The 18,811-nt window shown below is 40.7% G+C and overlaps 1 protein-coding gene across 1 annotated transcript in view; it reads left to right on the top strand.

Moving 5' to 3' along the window:
• Window positions 1-18,811, top strand: part of CWH43 (cell wall biogenesis 43 C-terminal homolog) — a 46,697-nt gene that overhangs the window by 14,418 nt on the left and 13,468 nt on the right. Inside the window, exons 8-12 of the mRNA XM_081813161.1 lie at window positions 1,552-1,674; window positions 5,211-5,290; window positions 11,805-11,910; window positions 12,975-13,110; window positions 15,418-15,613. Coding sequence (XP_081669287.1) covers window positions 1,552-1,674; window positions 5,211-5,290; window positions 11,805-11,910; window positions 12,975-13,110; window positions 15,418-15,613 — 641 coding nt within the window. The remainder of the gene's footprint in view (window positions 1-1,551; window positions 1,675-5,210; window positions 5,291-11,804; window positions 11,911-12,974; window positions 13,111-15,417; window positions 15,614-18,811) is intronic.

Here is an 18,811-nt window from a genome sequence, read left to right as displayed (position 1 = left end):
ATTGGGCACCTGTATGTCCCAGGCAGTGCCAGGTGCTGGGGACTGAAGGGACATAGAGTCTCTGCCCATCTGGAACGTCAGCATAGTGGGGACAATACCACACATAAAAGTAGACAAATACTTACAGGATTATAGTTGGGGTGAGTGCTGCACAGAGGTCTAGAATTCTACCTGTAGTTTCCCCTGGGCCCTTGGTATTTTTCCAGCAACTGTACATTTTCACATAAACTTTTCTACTCCCTGAGCTAGGCATCTGTCAGGAAAGGCTGATTTGGGAGATATATTTTTTTTTTAATTATACGAAATGTTTAAAAACAACTGGAGAATTTGCTATTTCTGGTAAACACCCATGCTCTCATGCACTTAGAGACGTATATGCAGCTTTTCCTCTTCAATGATCTTGGCTTTGCGAACTGTGTATTTCTTCTGGTTTCTTTCAGGTGTGTGTACTCTGTCCTGCTCTATCTTCTTGTCCAATGCCCTGCTTTTTTCTTACTCCAGCTTGCTTAGGGGTCTGCCATGTGGAGAAAACGAACAACAGTTAAGAGCCATTCTAAGCATAAGTTTATTTCTTTAGAATGTTATGAATGATGTGCTTTTTGAGTTTTTTTTTTCACTATTTATGGGACTGCAGAAAGGGCTTTATTACAGCTGCATACAACGAACTTTTTTTTTTAAAAGTAAGAGTGACATATTGATAAGGCCACAAAAACTAAGGCAAGTTGGTAATGTTCAGCATAGCTTTTAATACAATTGAAGAGAATCTGTAGTAAATCAGACACTAGTAATACATTTATTGTCAAGCTTACTCCTGCTATTTCCTAAGAATTGCATATAATTTTTTTTTTTTTGCTAGCCTTCCACCTAAGCTTAAATTCTACTTGACATTTCCTAATTTAGATATCATTCAGTCATACCTCTGTTTCCATTCTCATTGTATAGGACTTGAGAAGGATGTAAACTTTACATATAAGTTACATTGTAATGCATCCAAACCGAGCTCAACTTCTTTGGCCGGTCCTAATGGCTCAGCGTGGGTTGTAGTATGCATCCTCTGTGAGCACCCACACCCCAGGCGAGAATTACTGTCACAAACACTGCTGGATTAAGAATCTATGTTTCTTCCTCCTGTGCTCCTCAACCTGGTGCATTTGGAGTCTTTTCAGTGCAGAAAACTCAGTCCCTAAAGCAGGGACTCAAAAGGCTCCTTTCTCTCGTACTCCACCCTCCTCTGCAAAATCAACAGCAAAGCACACTATTACCAACCTAACAACAAGGAAACACTCAGGAAATGAAAAGACATTCCTCATAGAGAAAAGGCTGGAGTCTTCTCATTTAAAGCAGGGTTCCTAGAAACCTAGCTGATTTCTTAGGATCAATCCCAATTATCAAAAGCACCACTAGAGTAATTGCTAAGGTACTGAGATAAATTAACTCAATAGCTGAATTTTCAGGGTATGTCCATTTAAATGAAAGCTAGGCTCCTGGAATTTACCATGGGGAGGATTTTTGGATTAAAATGTAATATGTTCTTGCTTTCTCTCTTAACAGGGACAGTGATGCTAATTATTGGCCTGAATATGCTATTTGGTCCTAAGAAAAGCCTTGACTTTCTTCAAACAAAAAATAGTCCTAAAGCACTTTTCAGAAAGAGTGAAAAATACATGAAACTTTGTAAGTTTTGCTTTCTTTTTTAAAAGTACTTAATTATAATAAAATTTCAAACATATATGAAATTAAAAGAGTATAAGGAACCCTCATGTACCCTTCACCGAGTTCCAACGATTATTAACATTATGCCAGTGTTATTAACAGCTGTCTTCCTTACTGGTTTTGGTGAAGTACTTTGAAGCAAATCTCTGACAGCCTCTCATTTCAACCACAAATACTCTGTATTAGTTTTGTTTCATTTCTCATGTAGATAAGATTATTTAACAGGTAGAATTTCCAAAATGCTTTGTTCTTATTAGAACTATTTCTATTTCAGACTATTTCATTTCTTGTTCTCCTTTTTGGGGAGCTTAAATATGTTAACATTCAGAATATTGATGAACTAGAAATTCAGAAGTGAAGTGAGTTTACTATTCAATCTGACTAATTTCAAATGGACTGGATTAAATAAAAATGTTTATTGAAAGGATAACATTTGCAGATAGTGTATTAGGATACAATGAGCTCCATAACTACACAGCATTATGTAGGATACAAAGACGTGTAAAAACAGGTCTCCATCATCTGTGACTTGGTATTTTTATAAAGAAGACAAAATATTATAGTGTAAAGAGAAAACAGTTAAGCTAAATAAAATTGTAATATATTTCTAAAAGAGATGTCACAAAGCAGTAAGACCATTATGTAAACACCTTCATATATGTTCCATCATAATTTGAAAAGATTGTATTACAATTTTGGGGACATTTTTGAAATGTAGAGTTTTGTTTTGTGTGTTCTTATGTTTTAGGTGTATCTCTTAAAACTAAGACCTGGTAGGTTTTGTTTGTTTTTTAATCCTGACAGTCTTTTTATCTATTGTTGCCATTGCTGTTATTAGTAGCCGTAGTAGAATTAAGAATCAGAATTCTCTAGTTCACTCATCAGATTGAGGCATTTGGAACCATTTATTTACAAAGTTGTTTAGACATTTCTGTGTAATTTTTTAAAAACAGACTTTATTTCTTAGAGCCACTTTTGGTTTGAGCAGAAAGTATAGAGATTCCCATATACCCACTGACCCCACATACCCTCTGACCCCACATACACACGGTCTCCCCCACTATCAGTACCCCCCACCAGAGTTTATTATTACATTTATTATTATCATTATTTTTTAAAGATTTATTTATTTATTTATTTAGAGAGAGCATGAGCGGGAGGGACAGTGGGAGAGGGAGAGAGACTCTCAAGCAGACTCCAAACCCTGGCAACTACTGATCTTTTTACAGCCTCCGTTGTTTTGCCTGTTCTCGACCTTCAGTCTCGTCTTTCAGCTTGAAAATGTAATCTAGTTTTGTTGTGATTTCTCATGCATTATTATTTATTTCTGTCATCTTACTTTGCTTTTGCTTTTTCTACCTTCTCTAGGCATATTTCTCCCTCTTTTTCTTCTTGCTTTCTTTTGCGTTGATTGGGTGTTCTTTTTTTCTTATCCTCTCCTTTCTAGTTTGGAAATTATACTTTCAATTTCTATTCTTTTAGTAGTTGGGTGTTTTTGTTTTTTTTTTTCTTCTCTCAGTACATTGAAGATACTGTTCTGTTATCTGGTTTCAGTTCTTGCTGTTGAGAAGTGAGCTGTCAGCGTAATCTCTGCTCCTTTGGAGATCATGTCCCTTTTTTCTCTGGCAGCTCTTAGGATTTCTCTGTGTTTTGGTGTTCTGGAGTTTTACTGTGATATATCTGGATGTGACTCCCACCCCGCCCCTGCCCCTTCCATCTTCCCCCCCTTCTTGCTTATTAGTGTTTGGGCTTTCTGAATCTGAAGAATCATGTCTTTTATCACCACTGGAAAATTCTCAGTTTTATTTCTGCAAATATTGCCGCTTTTCCATTCTTTCTCTTCTTCCTTTCTGACTCCAGTTAGATTGTGTTGGATCCTCTTAGTATCTTCTCCGTGTCCCTTAACCACTTTCATAGTATCTACTTTTGTTTTTAAGCTGTCCCTTGCACTAATTCTCTATTCAGCTTTGTCTACTGCTACCTTTCTTGTCCACTGAGTTTCTAATTTCAATTATTTATGTTTATTATATAATTTTATTTTATAAGTCTATTTTATTTCTTCACACATTTTCTGAGTCATTAATTTAATCTATTTCTTAGTCATCCTATTGAATACCCTCTTTTATTTTTTGACACGTTAAGCATGCTTATTTTGTATTCTGATTCTAAAAGCTGCAATATCGGGGCACCTGGGTGGCTCAGTCGTTAAGCGTCTGCCTTTGGCTCAGGACATGATCCCAGGATCCTAGGATTGAGCCCTGCATCGGGCTTCCTGCTCAGTGGGAAGCCTGTTTCTCCCTCTCCCACTCCCCCTGCTTGTGTTCTCCCTCTCGCTATGTATCTCTCTGTCAAATAAATGAATAAAATCTTTAAAAGCTGCAATATCTGAAGTATTTGTGAGTTTGATTCTACAGGGTTTTTTTCCCCTGATGGGTTCTGCTCATGGAGACTTGTTTTCTTGGATATTATTTATTGCATATATTTATGGTTCTTGGAACACTTTCGGGGAAGATCCCTTAAAACCTGAGTCGCAGGGGTGCCTGGGTGGCTCAGTCGGTTAAGCATCTGCCTTCAGCTCAGGTCACCATCTCAGGGTCCTGGGATCGAGCCCCGCATTGGGGTCCCTGCTCAGCAGTGAGTCTACTTCTCCCTCTTCCTCTCCCTCTGTGATCTCTCTTGATCTTGCTCTCTCTCAAATAAATAAATAAAATCTTTAAAAAACCCAGACAAACCTGAGTTGCAAGTATGGGTAATGCATACATATCACACATGAAAATTAACCCAGGAATTAGACTTCTCCTTTGCACAAAATCCTTGACTAATAGATTTAATAATTTCATAAAATTATTATTTTTCACTCAAGTATAATTAACATGCAGTGTTATATTAGTTTCAGGTTTACAGTATAATGATTCAACAGCTCTATCCATTACTCAGTGCTCAACACAAGAGTATTCTTAATTCCCATCACCTATTTCACCCATTCCCCACCCACCTCCCCTCTGGTAACCAGCAGTTTGTTCTCTAGAGTTCGTCTGTTTTTTGTTTGTCTCTTTTTTCTGTGTTCATTTGTTTTGTTAAATTCCACATATGAGTGAAATCATATAGTATTTGTCTTTCTCTGACTGACTTATTTCACTTAGCATTATTCCCTCTACATCCATCCATGTCATTGCACATGGCAAGATTTCATTCTTTTTTATGGCTCAGTAATATTCCATTGTGAATATATAAACCACATCTTCTTTATCCATTCACCTATGCAAGCTGGTGCAGCCACTATGGAAAACACTATGGGGGTTCTTCAAAAAGCTAAAAATAGAACTACCATGTGATCCAGTAATTCCTCTTCTGGGTATTTACCCAAAGAAAATGAAAGCATGAATTTGAAAAGACCTATGCACCCCTATGTTTATTACAGCATTATTTGCAAAAAAATTATTTTTAAAAAGACAAACTTAGTTTCTTTTAAACAATTATTTCTTCTTTCTGTTTAGTTTTGTGGCTGCTTGTTGGTGTGGGGCTATTGGGATTAGGAGTACGGCATAAAACCTATGAGAGGAAATTGGGCAAAGGGGTAAGTAAGGAAAACTTCTGATACAGAATTTTATGTGGTATGTATGCATATGCATCTATTTGTACACTTTTCATTATGTTTGAACTGTAGATCTGCATCTTATGACTTCAGGGCCCCGTAAACCATCTCTTCAAGCCTTAGGTCATAGGCTGATAACATGATAGAATTATTTCATGAAGTTGGGTTCTTGGGATAGATCCATTTATTAAAGGCAAGATGCTCATAATTTTGTTGTATGAAGTTATATTTTCCATTCCATGATTTAACATATCTAAACTATGAAATAAAGAACTATTTTATAATGGGCTTTTTTGTACTGTTTGGCAGATACTGCTGAAGGCAACAATATAAGAGTTTGATTTACAAACGATCTTATAGATAATTCTTGAATTTGAAGATTTTGGGTAGCTTATGTATTGATGGGTCATGGAAATTTTCCTGTCTTTCCTTTCTCTCTTGCTGTCTACAGTTTAAAATATTTTACTGTCCCTTTCTCCTCTAGATAGATGGGCAGAAGAAAGAGTAAGTTGCAGTGTTGTGCTTTCCCTCTGCTCTGGTGAAGTTTGATGTGATTCATAATGCAGTGAGAGTTACAGTTTTGGCTAAAGCAGAATTTGAGGGTTAACTTTGAATTTTAGTATTCTGTATTACCAGGAAGATTTTTTTTTCATATAAATAAAAAGCTATGCTGAGGACAGAGACCATGCTTCTCTTATTTACCTTTGTAATTCCAGCATCTCACAAAGTGTTTGGCACATATTCAGAACTCAGTAGTGGTTCCTTTTTTTTCTTTTTTTGTAACTATTCCTTAATAAGTAAATAATTCAATATATGGTCTCTCTCTTTTGTCCTTTAATTGTTACTTGTCGTTATTGCAACATAACGTCGGTCAGAAGAAGACACCTAATGTCAGCCAGGGACTCTTTTCAAAAGGAGTAATTGCAGTTGGATTTAATACTTGTTTTTTTAATTCATTCATTCATTTGATAAATGCTTACTGAATGTCTCTTGTATGCCTGGTTCCAGGGGTATAAAGGTAAACAAGTTGGACAAGACCCTTGCTCTCATGGAGTTTACATTCTAGTAGGGGAGAAAGAGGGTATTCAGAGGAACAAATAAAACCATCACTTTAGATCAGGCTGCTCAGAAGCAAATAGGATTATGAAGTAGAGAGGAACGGGGTCTGGGTGGTTAGAGAAGGCTGCTCTGAGGACGTGATGAGATTTGAGTCCAGACTTGAAAGCTAAAATGAAGCCAGTTACTCACAGAGCTAGGGGTAGAGGATTCGGGCAGAGGGCACGCGTGTACAGGGCTGAGAGGAAATGAGTGTGGTGTGTGTGAGGCCCACTGGGGTGGCTGGTGTGGCTGAAATTTGGTGAGTAAGGGGAAGAGTGGTAGAAGATGGGGACGGGGAGGCTGGGGAGGGTCCTATCATAGAGGGCCTCACAGAGCACAGTGAGGCATCCTCATTTGATTTTTCTTGCAGTGGAAGCCACTGGAGTATTTCCAGCAGGAGCATGAAGGAACATGACATATATATCAGTTTGGCTGCTCTGTGAAGGATGGATTGTAGAGTAGAAGTAGGGAGAGAAGTTAGAAGACTTTTTCAGTTGTCCAGGAGAAAGACCGTGGACGTTTGGATGGGTGCGGTAGGTAGTGGAGTTGGAGAGAAGTGGATAGACTTAGAATATATAGTTTACCCTTGAACAACATGAATTTGAACTGCGCCAATGCAGATTTTTTTCAGTAAGTATGGAGGAACATTTTTTGGAGATTTGTGACAGTTTGAAAAAACTTGCAGGCAAACCGTACTACCTAGAAATAGTGAAAATTTCAGAAAAAGGTATGTTGTGAATGCATAAAATATATGTAGATACTAGTCTATTTTGTCATTTACTAATATAGTATACACAAATTTATTATAAAAAGTTAAAATGTATCAAAACTTGCACACACAAACCCAGACCGTACATGGCACCATTTGTAGGGGAGAGAAATGTAAACAAACATAAACATGCAGTATTAAATCATAACTGCATAAAATGAAGTGTGGTACATACTGTACTTCTGTAATTATTTCCTAGCCACCTCCTGTTGCTATCGCAGTGAGCGCAAGTGTTGTATCAGTTTCAAATGCTGTGTGATGCTGATCTCCAGGTGAGCAGTTCGTCTCTCTAGTAAATTTCTTATTACAGTAAAAAGTGATTGGCGCCTCCATGGCTCAGGCAGTTAAGTGTCTGACTCTAGATCTCAGCTTAGGTCATGATCTTGGGGTCACGGGATCAAGCCCCATGTCCAGCTTAGCTCAGAGTCGGCTTGTCCCTCTCCCTCTGCTCCTCCCCCTGTTCTGTCCCTCTCGCTCTCTCTCTTGCTCTCTTAAATAAATAAATAAAGGTGATCTCTTGTGGTTCTCATGCATTTTTGACTGTAAATAATACCATAGACCTTGAATAACACCATGGGACCCATACAAAGCACCACTAGTGATGCTAGAAGGGCTCCCAATGAGCAGAGAACAATCATGACAAGAAAAAGTTGAATTGCCCGATATGCTATAGATTGGGGCCTGCAGCCCCAGTCACCAGCATCTTGAAAGAAATGAAGCCAGTGTAAGGACCACTGTAAAAAAAGAAAAGGGAATTCGTGAAGCTGTGGCCGCAGCCACACCCACAGGCATGAAGTGCACCCGCCTGCACTTTTTGCAAAATATCTTTTTATATCATATTGAAAAGGCACCTTTTGTGTGGGTGCAGGATTGCTGTATGAAAGGCACACCTATAGACCAACATGACTTGAGAAAAAGTGAAATCCTTATATAACAACAAAGCAAAAGGAAGGTGAAAGATCTAAAGCTGGAGAATTTAATTTTAGAAAGGTTTGGCTTAAAAAAAGGTCAAGATAACAGGAGGAGCAGCTTCTGCCCACCAGGGGGCAGCAGACGAGTCCCCAGACACCATTAAGGAAGTCATGGCGAAAGGATATCTGCCTGAACAGGTTTTTAATGCAGGTGAAAGTACCCTATTGTGGAAAAAAAATGCCACAAAGGACATCTATTAGTATGGAAAAGAAGCGAGCACCAGGATTTAAGACAGGAAGGGATGCGCTGACTCCACTGTTCTGTGCAAATGCAGCTGGGCTTACGATGAGGACTCTCTTTATCTATAAAGCTGCTCACCCTGAGCCTTGAAGGGAAAAGGTAAACACCAGCTACCAGTCTTTTGACTGTACAACAAGGAGGCCTGGGCAATGAGAACCTTTCTTCTGGATTGGTTCCATCGACGCTTTGTCCCTGAAGTCAGAAAGTACCTTGCCAGTAAGGATGGCCTTTTATAGTTCTTTTGATAGGAGACAATGCCCCAGCCACCCAGGACCCCATGAGTTCAGCAAGGAAGACATCAAAGTGGTCTGCTTGCAACCCCTCCTCCTCCCCCCCCCCCCATCTCTGATTCTAGATCAGGGAGTCACATGGCCCTTTCAGGCCCATTACCCACAATACTCTAAGAAGGAATTGTCAGTGCTATGGAGGAGAACCCTGACAGATAGGACATCATGGAAGTCTGGAAGGATTACACCACTGAAGATGCCATTGCTTAGCAAAAGCCATGAAAGCCATCAAGCTCAAGACAGTACGTTCCTGCTGGAGAAAACTGTGTCCAGATGCTGTACATGACTTCACAGGATTTATGACAGAGCCAATCAAGGGAATCACGAAAGGGATTGTGGGTAATGGCAAAAATGGTGGAGGCTGAAGGGTTTTAAGGTATGAGTCTTGGAGAAATTCAAGAGCTAACAGACAGCACACCAGAGGAATGAACGGGAGACGACCTGATGAAGGTGAGTGCTTCTGCAGCAGTATCAGGCGGTGAGCAAGACGCAGAAGAAGTGCCAGAAAACAGACTGACGTGAGACAGTCCGGCAGAAGGGGGCTGATTACGCAAGACTGCTTTTGATTTCTTTTAGGACACGGACCCTCCTATGACAAGGGCACTGACCCTAAAGCAAACGGTGGAAGAAGGACTGGGCCATATGGACACATTTTTGGTGAAATGGAAAAGCAAGAAAGTCAGACAAAAATGACAGTATATATCCAGAAAGTTACACTGCGTGGGCCTACCTCTCCTTCACCTCTTCCACCTCTGGCACCCCCGAGACAGCAAGACCAACCCTTCTCTTCCTCCTCATACTCAGTCTACTCGACGTGAAGACAATGAGGATGAAGACCTTTATGATGATCCACTTCCTCTTCATGAATTGTAAATAACCATCATGCCGTACACTTAATAAATCTATCTGTTGTGTATGTGTGTGTGTTGGTGTGAAAATCTATTACCTATGTGACAAGAACTGTAGGAGACGTTTGGGGTCATCATCGGCATTGTCACCTAATATTCATCGCATAGAACAGCATGTGCAAGACTCATACGGAAGTGGACAGCCTATCCTTATGTAGGCATCAGGTGAGTGTATTTAATGTAATAACATCTTCGTTTTCTTACTGTTTTATAACTCTACTTTCAAAGAATTATATTACTGTACAGTATGCCTCTCTCTCTCATAATTGGAGAAACTGTGTATCAGCCTATCATTACAGGGAAGTTTTTTTTTTAAAGTGTAACAGTGTTTCCAAGACTGCATTATAATTATGACTGTAATACTGTAAGCCATAAAAATTTTATGACGGTTCATTCATCAGTGTATGGGCTAGGCTACCGTGAGGCCATCATATCAATTAAACTAGGCTACCGTAAAACAAACATATTGCTGCTGCTTCATTATCAATGCATGAATTGTTATAGCTGCAAGTAAATATGAAGTTCTTTTTCACATTATCTTTTCATGTTTGATGTCTGCTGTTGGTACTACATGTAACATCTACAGAGATATAGGTACTGATACACAATTCGTATTGTAAACAGATGATGTAAACTTACAGTATCAACTAGAGTACAGGACTGTAAATGTGTTTTCCCTTCCTTATGATGTTCTTAATAACACTTTCTTTTTTCTAGCTTACTTTATTGTAAGAATACGGTATATAATATAATGTACAAAATGTGTGTTAATCACCTGTTACGTTATTGGTAAGGCTTCCAATCAACAGTAGGCTATTAGTAATTAAGGTTTTGGGAAGTCAAAAGTTAGACATGGATTTCCAACTGTGCAGAGGGACAGCGCCCCTAACTCCCATGTTGTTCCAGAGTCGGTGGTATTCTGAAAGTGGAGTTGATAGGGTTTGCTGATGGATTCGATGTTGCTGGATGGGGAGAAGGAAGGAATCAAGAATGACTTTTATGCCTTTGGCTTGAGCAACTGGATCGAGGGTGATGGCATTTATTGACGGGAAGAATGAGAGAATAACAGGCTTTGGAGTGATGAAATCCAGAGTTAATTAATTATAGTTGTAGAGTTATGTGAAAAGGGATAGCTTGATGAATATAATCATGCCTCTTGAAATCCCTGTTGATGGTTCCATTCTCTTTATATGATATTCACTCCACTGAATAATCCTTCCTGTATAAGGATGAAAGGCCCAGCTTACCAGGCTGGTTAGCACACTGAGCTGTTTATGTTACGTAGCGGCCCTCCATTACAAAGAGGTTGCTACTTATCTTTCTCCCAGTCTGAACTTGTATGGTCCACTCTAAGTTGCTTTTCCAGTTGTGGTGGTGGATTTGTTCTGATCTAGCCATACTCTTTCTCAGGATCCCTGTTATAGATCAGTTAGGTATTCATTTGAGATGGATGGTTAGGGTTGGGCAGTGATTGTCTGACTGAGCCCATGGACCCAAAAGATGAAGTCTGAGAGGGGGCTGTGCTCCTGAGCGCTGGCCTTGCCCGGACAGTAGGGGAGTAACAACATGTATAACTCAGAGGCAGCAGACTGCTTTATAGATCTGTTGAAGGACTCTCTGTATCCCTCTGTGATCTCATTCTTCTCCTGTGCAAGGGTGTCTCTATCCAGAATATGGTGTTTATCATTTTCATACATTTCTTTATCTTATTACTACCTGTGATATAGCCCCAGAGGATATTGTTTTCCCACGTTTTTGACTTCACCTAAATGACATCTGACATATACATTTTGCAACTTACTTTTTAAAATTTAAAATCACCTTTATAAGATTCATCCATATGGAAATATGCAGCCTTAGCTCATTTATTAGGGCTGTGTAATGTTCCAATTTATGTATGTGACACCACTTACTCATCCATTTTCCTATTTTCCTATTGAAATGACAGCCAGGTTGCTTCTAATTTTTTGCTATTATAAACAATGCTCGTTATAAATGCTCACTTTCCAAATATTCCTCCTAACTTCCAAGCTTAAGATAGAAGTTCACAGAAGATTTATTATGAGTATATCATCTAGCAAAGAGCTCCTTATTTTTATGAATTAAATATGGGCAAATTTAAGAAGAAAATTCTTTTCCTGAAATACAAATTTTGGTAGAGAGGTGGAGAAAACTGCCATTGTTCACAGTCATCTGAAATTACCCTTAAAACTATTCCTCAGGCACCAGCCACAGAGGTGTCTGCCGCCATCTGGCCTTTTAGGTTTGGCTACGACAACGAAGGATGGTCCAGTCTAGAAAGATCGGCTCAAGTACTCAATCAAATAGGTAAGCCTTTTACTGGAATTAGTTCCAGGTTTTGAGAAACTACTATTGTTATTTTTATTTTGAACAAGATCATAAGTAATAGGAGGAGGGTTTGCTGGGTCATAAACTAATCTCTTAAAAAGGCTTTACTCGGGTAGGCAGCTGCAGAAGGATTAAGTTTCTCTAACCACATCTGTCTTTGAGAGCAATTAATTCAGTTGATTCTGAACAAAGCCTCATACTGAGTATCTGCAGGGAGTTCTTGTCATGCCTTTGCTTTTAGAGATACTCCTCCTGGTGGCTTCGGTTGCTTGGGGACCCACTGTTGGGGATCAGAAAGCAGTTGGGTTAAAAGGCAGAATGGGTCAGAGTGATGCTCATTTGTGAAGCAGATTGCTCTCAAAAGCCGAAGGGCCAGTTTTTAAGTTTCTGGGCCCTGGGGTGTTCATCTTTGTATGAAGCATCCTGTCAAAGATGTGGGTATTTGGTTCTTAGATCAACTTCGTGGAGCATGGAGCAAGATATGGAAAGAGCTAAACTGTTCTGGTTAATCCTCATGATAACCATGTCTCCTGAGAAACTGCTGGGGGTCTGTATGATTCTAATGCCACTGAGAAATTTCCATGGCTCTTCATCCTGATTATAGGCCTCTGAGGCACCTCTGGCCAGGGTCTGACAAAACCAGGACACTTCTGTGCCAATACCATGGAGGTGTTTTCCCAGGAGTAAAATGCTGTTGCATACCACTCTATTATTTCTGAACATCAGTTGGATATTTGAGAAAGGCATTATGCTTATTTGAAATTTTGGGAAAGATGTTAAAAATATTTGAAAACTTAGAAATTATGCTTTTATCCTTTCCTGCATTTCTTCAAGGTGTCCCATGTTTTAATTACATTCTAAACATGGGAAAACTCCTTTTATAGCTCAGGTTTGATCGGCTTCATTTTAGTGACTCAGAAATTACTTTGTTTTTTTGATTTATGAGGAAAGGCAAAGGGTTTAAGTTAGAATAAAGTTTTGCTAATTGTTTTTGTACAGCTGTGGTTACTCACTGCGTGCATTTTTTTTTTTTTCCTGAATAGGTGCAGATTTCATAACAATTCTGGAGAGTGATGCCTCTAAGCCCTATATTGGGAACAATGACTTAACTATGTGGTTAGGGGAGAAGTTGGGTTTCTATACCGACTTTGGCCCAAGCACGAGGGATCACACTTGGGGGTGAGTGTACCTTGGGAACATAGCCCCGAAGACCAGGCAGCATGGGCTTCGAGTGGAAAGTTGATGTCATACCTTAGTCCTATGAGTATGTTCCAGGGTGCTTCCAAGGGGGGATGAGGAAGTGTGGAAGATATGCATATTCCATGATTGTTTGAAAGGTGTCCCTGTTGCTGGATATTTTCTGTTCTTCAGCATTATAAACTGTTCAGTGTAGGAGCTGAGGTTACAGCACTAAGCATGTCTGACCTGATGCTGTGTGCGTGGGGCTTACATCCTTGTGTGAAGAAACAGAAAATAACCATGCACACACGGAGATAAATAAGAATTTGAGGTGGTGGTAAGCGCTATGTAGAAGAGGAAAGTGACTGGGGAGGAGGGACAGGGGATGGTCAGGAAGGTCTCTGTGAAGATCTCATGATGAAAAGGACCCAGGATCTAGCCTTGGGAAGAGGAGGTAAGTGCCAGTGTAAAGACTCAAGGCAGGATCAGGCTTGGTGGGCCTGAATGTGGGGACCGAGGGGGAGCTGGTAAGAAATGAGGTCAAGGGCAGGCCCCTGATCTTAGAGAGCCACATAGTCCATGCTGAGGACTGAGTAATTCAGTTTTGATGGGGAACCATTGGCTGGTTTTTAGATGGGAGCCATCTGATCTGATTTACATTTTATTTATTTATTTATTTATTTATTTATTTATTTATTTATACATACATACGGTTTTATTTATTTATTTGACAGAGAGAGTGAGAGAGCACAAGCAGGGGGAGCAGTAGAAGGAGAGGGAGAAGCAGGCTCCCTGCCAAGCAGGGATGCAGGGCTTGATCCCGGGACCCTGGGATCATGACCCAAGCAGAAGACAGATGCTCAACCATCGGAGCCACCCGGGCGCCCCTGCGTTACATTTTAAAAAGATCATTCTGGGGGCGCCTGGGTGGCTCCGATGGTTGAGCGTCTGCCTTTGGCTCAGGTCATGATCCCAGCGTCCTGGGATCGAGTCCCGCATCGGGCTCCCTGCTCAGCAGGGAGTCTGCTTCTCCCTCTGCCTCTCTCTCTCTGTCTCTCATGAATAAATAAATAAAATCTTTCAAAAAAAAATAAAAAAATAAAAAGGTCATTCTGGCTGCTCCTAGAACAGCTTATTGGGGGAAAGGGTGGGAGCGAGCAGGGAGACAGGTGACGAGGTAGGTGCTCCAGCACAAATGAGTTATGAGAGAGGGAGCTGCGGACATGGAGAGGAGGAGGCACATTCAGGAACTGCTTTGGAACAGAGCTGACAGGAGTTACTGATGGCTTAGGTGTCAGGGGCCGGGAAGGGACAAGGGCAACATGGATGTTTTTTCCCTGAATACCTGATAGAGATGACGCTGTTTAATGGGATGGGACCGACCAGGCAGAGCAGCTGGATTGTGCTAAATTTGGGAAGCCTCTGGATTAGTTAAGCGACGTCCAGTAGAAAGTTGTGTGAAGCCTGGAGGGCCAAGTGGGACAGGACAAGCTGGACATGTATGCAGATTCAGGTAGCATCACTGTAGAGATGCTCCTGCTGGAGGGGCTCCATCGGGGGCCAGAGAGAGAGAGTGCATGCAGCCGGGAAAGAGAGCTGGCTGAGGTCTGAGCTCTGCTCATCCTTTTCGGATGTAGCTCTTGGCCTTGGAGTAAGGTAGGACGTGTTTTCATATCTTTATCAGACAGTTCGTAATTGCTAGTTTTGTGAATTGTTACTCCGTGCCCTTGTTGGCAAGACATTTCCAACATTGTGAAATGGGCTGATTGATGTTAGAATTGTTTATGCAAATATGTTGCCAGAGTAACAATGCAAGGAAGATGGATTTTGTGTATTACTAATTCTGCCCTATTTGTGTCTCCATAGCATTTTTTTTTATTTTTTTTTAAGATTTTATTTATTTATTTGAGAGAGAGAATGAGAGAGAGAGAGCATGAGATGGGGGAGGGTCAGAGGGAGAAGCAGACTCCCCGCTGAGCAGGGAGCCCGATGTGGGACTCGATCCCGGGACTCCAGGATCATGACCTGAGCCGAAGGCAGTCGCTTAACCAACTGAGCCACCCAGGCGCCCCTCCATAGCATTTATTAAAACAGAGTTGATGGCGTTGTGCTTAGCGACACAGCGAGACATGCTAAATAGCAGAGACTTATTGCCCTATCAAGCTGACTGCGCATTAGTGCTCTGAATGGCCCTCAGTGGTTTGCTTGGAGTGCGACACATCCCTTTTTAGCACCTGTGTTTAGTCCTGTCTCCATGATATGGTGGGACCAACGGTGATGCACATGTTTCTTTTCATTCCAATGCAGGATTATGGTTCTGTCACGATACCCAATTGTGAAATCAGAGCATCACCTCCTTCCGTCACCAGAGGGCGAGATTGCACCAGCCATCACACTGACCGTTAACATCTCGGACAAACTGGTGGATTTTGTGGTGACACACTTTGGGAATCATGAGTGCGTTTATTTGGTCTTTCTAGTAGAACCCGAATGCCAAGAAATATGATTAGTACGTTACTTTGATTTCCATGCCTTGACCTTTTTTTTTTTTTCTCCCAAAGTATTTTTCCTTATGTAGCCGGTTTTAAGAATGAGGCATGGAAACCTTTGAGATGCGGGCGGTCCTTAGGGATGGTACAGGGCAGCAACGAGGGCTGTGTGAGCCAGCAGGGGCTGAGCAGGTGCTAAGTGCATTATTGTACACAGGACCATTATAGCCCCATTTTACAGATACAGACTGTAGACTGAGAGAGGGTAGATGACTTGTCGGACAGGGTCATGCAGTGAGGCATTAGGCAGACCCAGCTCAGAGATGGCTCATACCTGGGACCACATGCTAAACCAGACGACAGAAAAAGGAAATTTCCCTTTCCTACAGGATTATTACTGTTGGGATTCGAGGGTACTAAACGATATTCCCTTTGCCCTCGTGTTTTCACAGTCCACTGATGGGTAGGCAGGGGAATCTGGCAGGGAGATCAAAATATCTCTTAATTCTGATAAACCTATGTGGGCGACTTGGCTTAAGTGTGTCCACGTGGACCTGCTGATACATCCCCCGCAACAATACAGGAAACTGACTCCCCCAAAGCAGCAGACCTACCAGCAGGAGCAGAGTCTGCCCCGTCAAAATCTCCCCTAGGTAGACAGAATATGCCAGAAACACCCTGTCTGCAAGCTAACAGGTTCCAAGGAGAAGAGAGAGGAAGGATTTGAGACAAGCCTGCCCAGTTCATTCTGCCAACTAGTTAGAAAAGTCCTCCCAAAAAGTAAAAGGTGAGGGAGAGAGGCCAGACATGGTTTTCTAAGCAAGTCCTTCTGTAAGGGGACATGAGGAATGGGGAATGACTTTTATCCCCAAAGGATAACATTTACAACCAGTGACTTCGTCCTGAATAAATCATGAATAATACCAACTATATATCATAAAAGTAAAGATAAAAGTATATAATTTATACTCTGTCAGGCTAAACATTCTGTAATAACAATGGAAAATACTAACATAAAGTGCTATAAAACAGGGCATATAGGTTCTGTCCACATTAATGACAAGAGGCCACAAAGCTTTAACGTAACATACAGAACATTAGAACAACACTGCTGTGCTGTAAGTTTCACCTAAACAAGACGAGTGTGTCTGCTGCCCTTATTTTCTGGTTCTCTCACAGCATTATGTGGATCTGTGAAGGCATACCTGAATATCTTCTGAACTAAGTCAGAGCTTAGTAACATAAACAAACCATCCAAATGTAATAATGTGAACCATTTGCTCACTGGACCCTTGCTTGTCTCTTTAGAAATAAGAAGGGTGTTTAGAGGACAGATGATACTTGCTGATGGTCCATATTGCTTTAAAAAGCTGTTTAAAGAAATGTCTCTTTTTCTCTCAATAATTTTCATGTAGCAAGTACAGATATTCAAAAACCATTCCACTGACCTTACATTGGGTTTGGCTTTTAAAAAACAGGCACAAAAAAATAAAAAAATAAAAATAAAACAGGCACTTCTGTGTTTAAAGTTGCAAGGTCTTAACCTAAGAAACAGCTGAATATACCCCTTCCCATTTTTCCTTTGCTTTTCTCCCCCCTGCCCCCTTTAACTCCTTCCAACCTCCAAAATGTAAAGAATAGACTTGAAAGAGAAGACTAAAGAGAGCCCTCAGAACGTGCTTGGAAAAGAGGAGGGAAGGATTACCTTTTCTAACTTTCTATCAACCACATATTTAAAGCTCTCTAATCAACGCCACACCTTTCACATGTTCTCACTTATTCGCTGGATTAATGACACATGCGCACGCGCCCACGTGCATGCACACACACATACAGTGACAACAGCAGTAACGATGCGAGCGAACACGTACTGAGGAGCTGTAACTCCGGGAGGGAAGCAGTGTATTTGGGTGGCTAAAAGCATGGACTTCCAGCACGTGGAATCACACAGTCGGTCTGAACCCTAACTGAAGGTGTATCCTTCACCAGGTTATTTAATTGCCTCGGGCCTCAGTTTTCTCATTTGTAAATCAGGGGCAGTGATCCTACTGATGTCATAGGGTTCTGAATGTGAGATTTAAATGAGATAGTACCATTGGTCCAGTGGCTACACTGGGTGATACAGATTCTGATAAAAAATGTATTATTCCATCTCCATGTAGTACAACATACACTCGTACAATGTTTTGTACTTGTATTTCATATTAAAACATTGAAGTTAAAAAAAATGAGATAGTATCTCATGCAAAGTACAGGAGTACAGTAAGTGCTCAGTTAATCGGGCAGCTTAAAAAAGAACCGATTCATCAAACACAGATCAAGCGTCTGCCGTGTTCCAGGCACAGAGCGAGGTGCGGTCATAGCTCGGTGAACGCCGTAGCCTCCCCGAAGCAGGTGACGAAGACGGTCATCCTTTGAATAATTTGAGAAGCCATCATTACATGTTTCTATTTGCCTTTGTTTTCTCCAATACTAGATAAAAAATTCCTAGTGTGAATAAATATTGAGAGACTTCGTTTTCTAGTGATTATGGCATGCAAACAGGAAGTCATATTAGGAGTGAATTATGGAATGCTTCTGCACGTTATTAGCTGATTCAACAAGATTTTTTAAATTACCAACTACACAAATACCTCTTTACCACCAATAAATAGGAAATAGCAGCATTCCTTAGAAGCATTTAGGTGTACACTGTAACTAAAATTAATGTTATTTTCTGCAATTAACTGAGTCACCAGTTAATCACCACTTTTTTTTTTCCTTATAACATCATAAGTATACAAAGAAGAAAGAGTGCAGAACTTGTAGTCTGTAGTTATAATTTTGGTCCTGTTGTAAGATAACCTCAGTGGGTTCCAGTCCTCTTGTTTCTGAATTGGATAAAATTATTTTTTCCAGCCCACATTATAGGGTTATTGGGCTGATCAAATACTAACAGGTAAGGAAACATAAAATTTGTTCTCTCTCTCACTCCCTCCCCCACTTCTTTCCTCTCCTTTCTTGATACTCACACTATTTTTTTTTTAAAGATTTTATTTATTTATTTGAGACAGAGAGAATGAGAGAGAGAGAGCACATGAGAGGGGGGAGGGTCAGAGGGAGAAGCAGGCTCCCTGCCGAGCAGGGAGCCCGATGCGGGACTCGATCCAGGGACTCCAGGATCATGACCTGAGCCGAAGGCAGTCGCTTAACCAACTGAGCCACCCAGGCGC

This window comes from Leptonychotes weddellii, chromosome 2 (assembly GCF_054177405.1).
Source record: "Leptonychotes weddellii isolate Sample4059 chromosome 2, ASM5417740v2, whole genome shotgun sequence".
Classification (NCBI taxonomy): Eukaryota; Metazoa; Chordata; class Mammalia; order Carnivora; family Phocidae; genus Leptonychotes; species Leptonychotes weddellii.
Note: the sequence above shows the minus strand (reverse complement) of the source record. Positions and strands in the feature narration are given on the sequence as shown.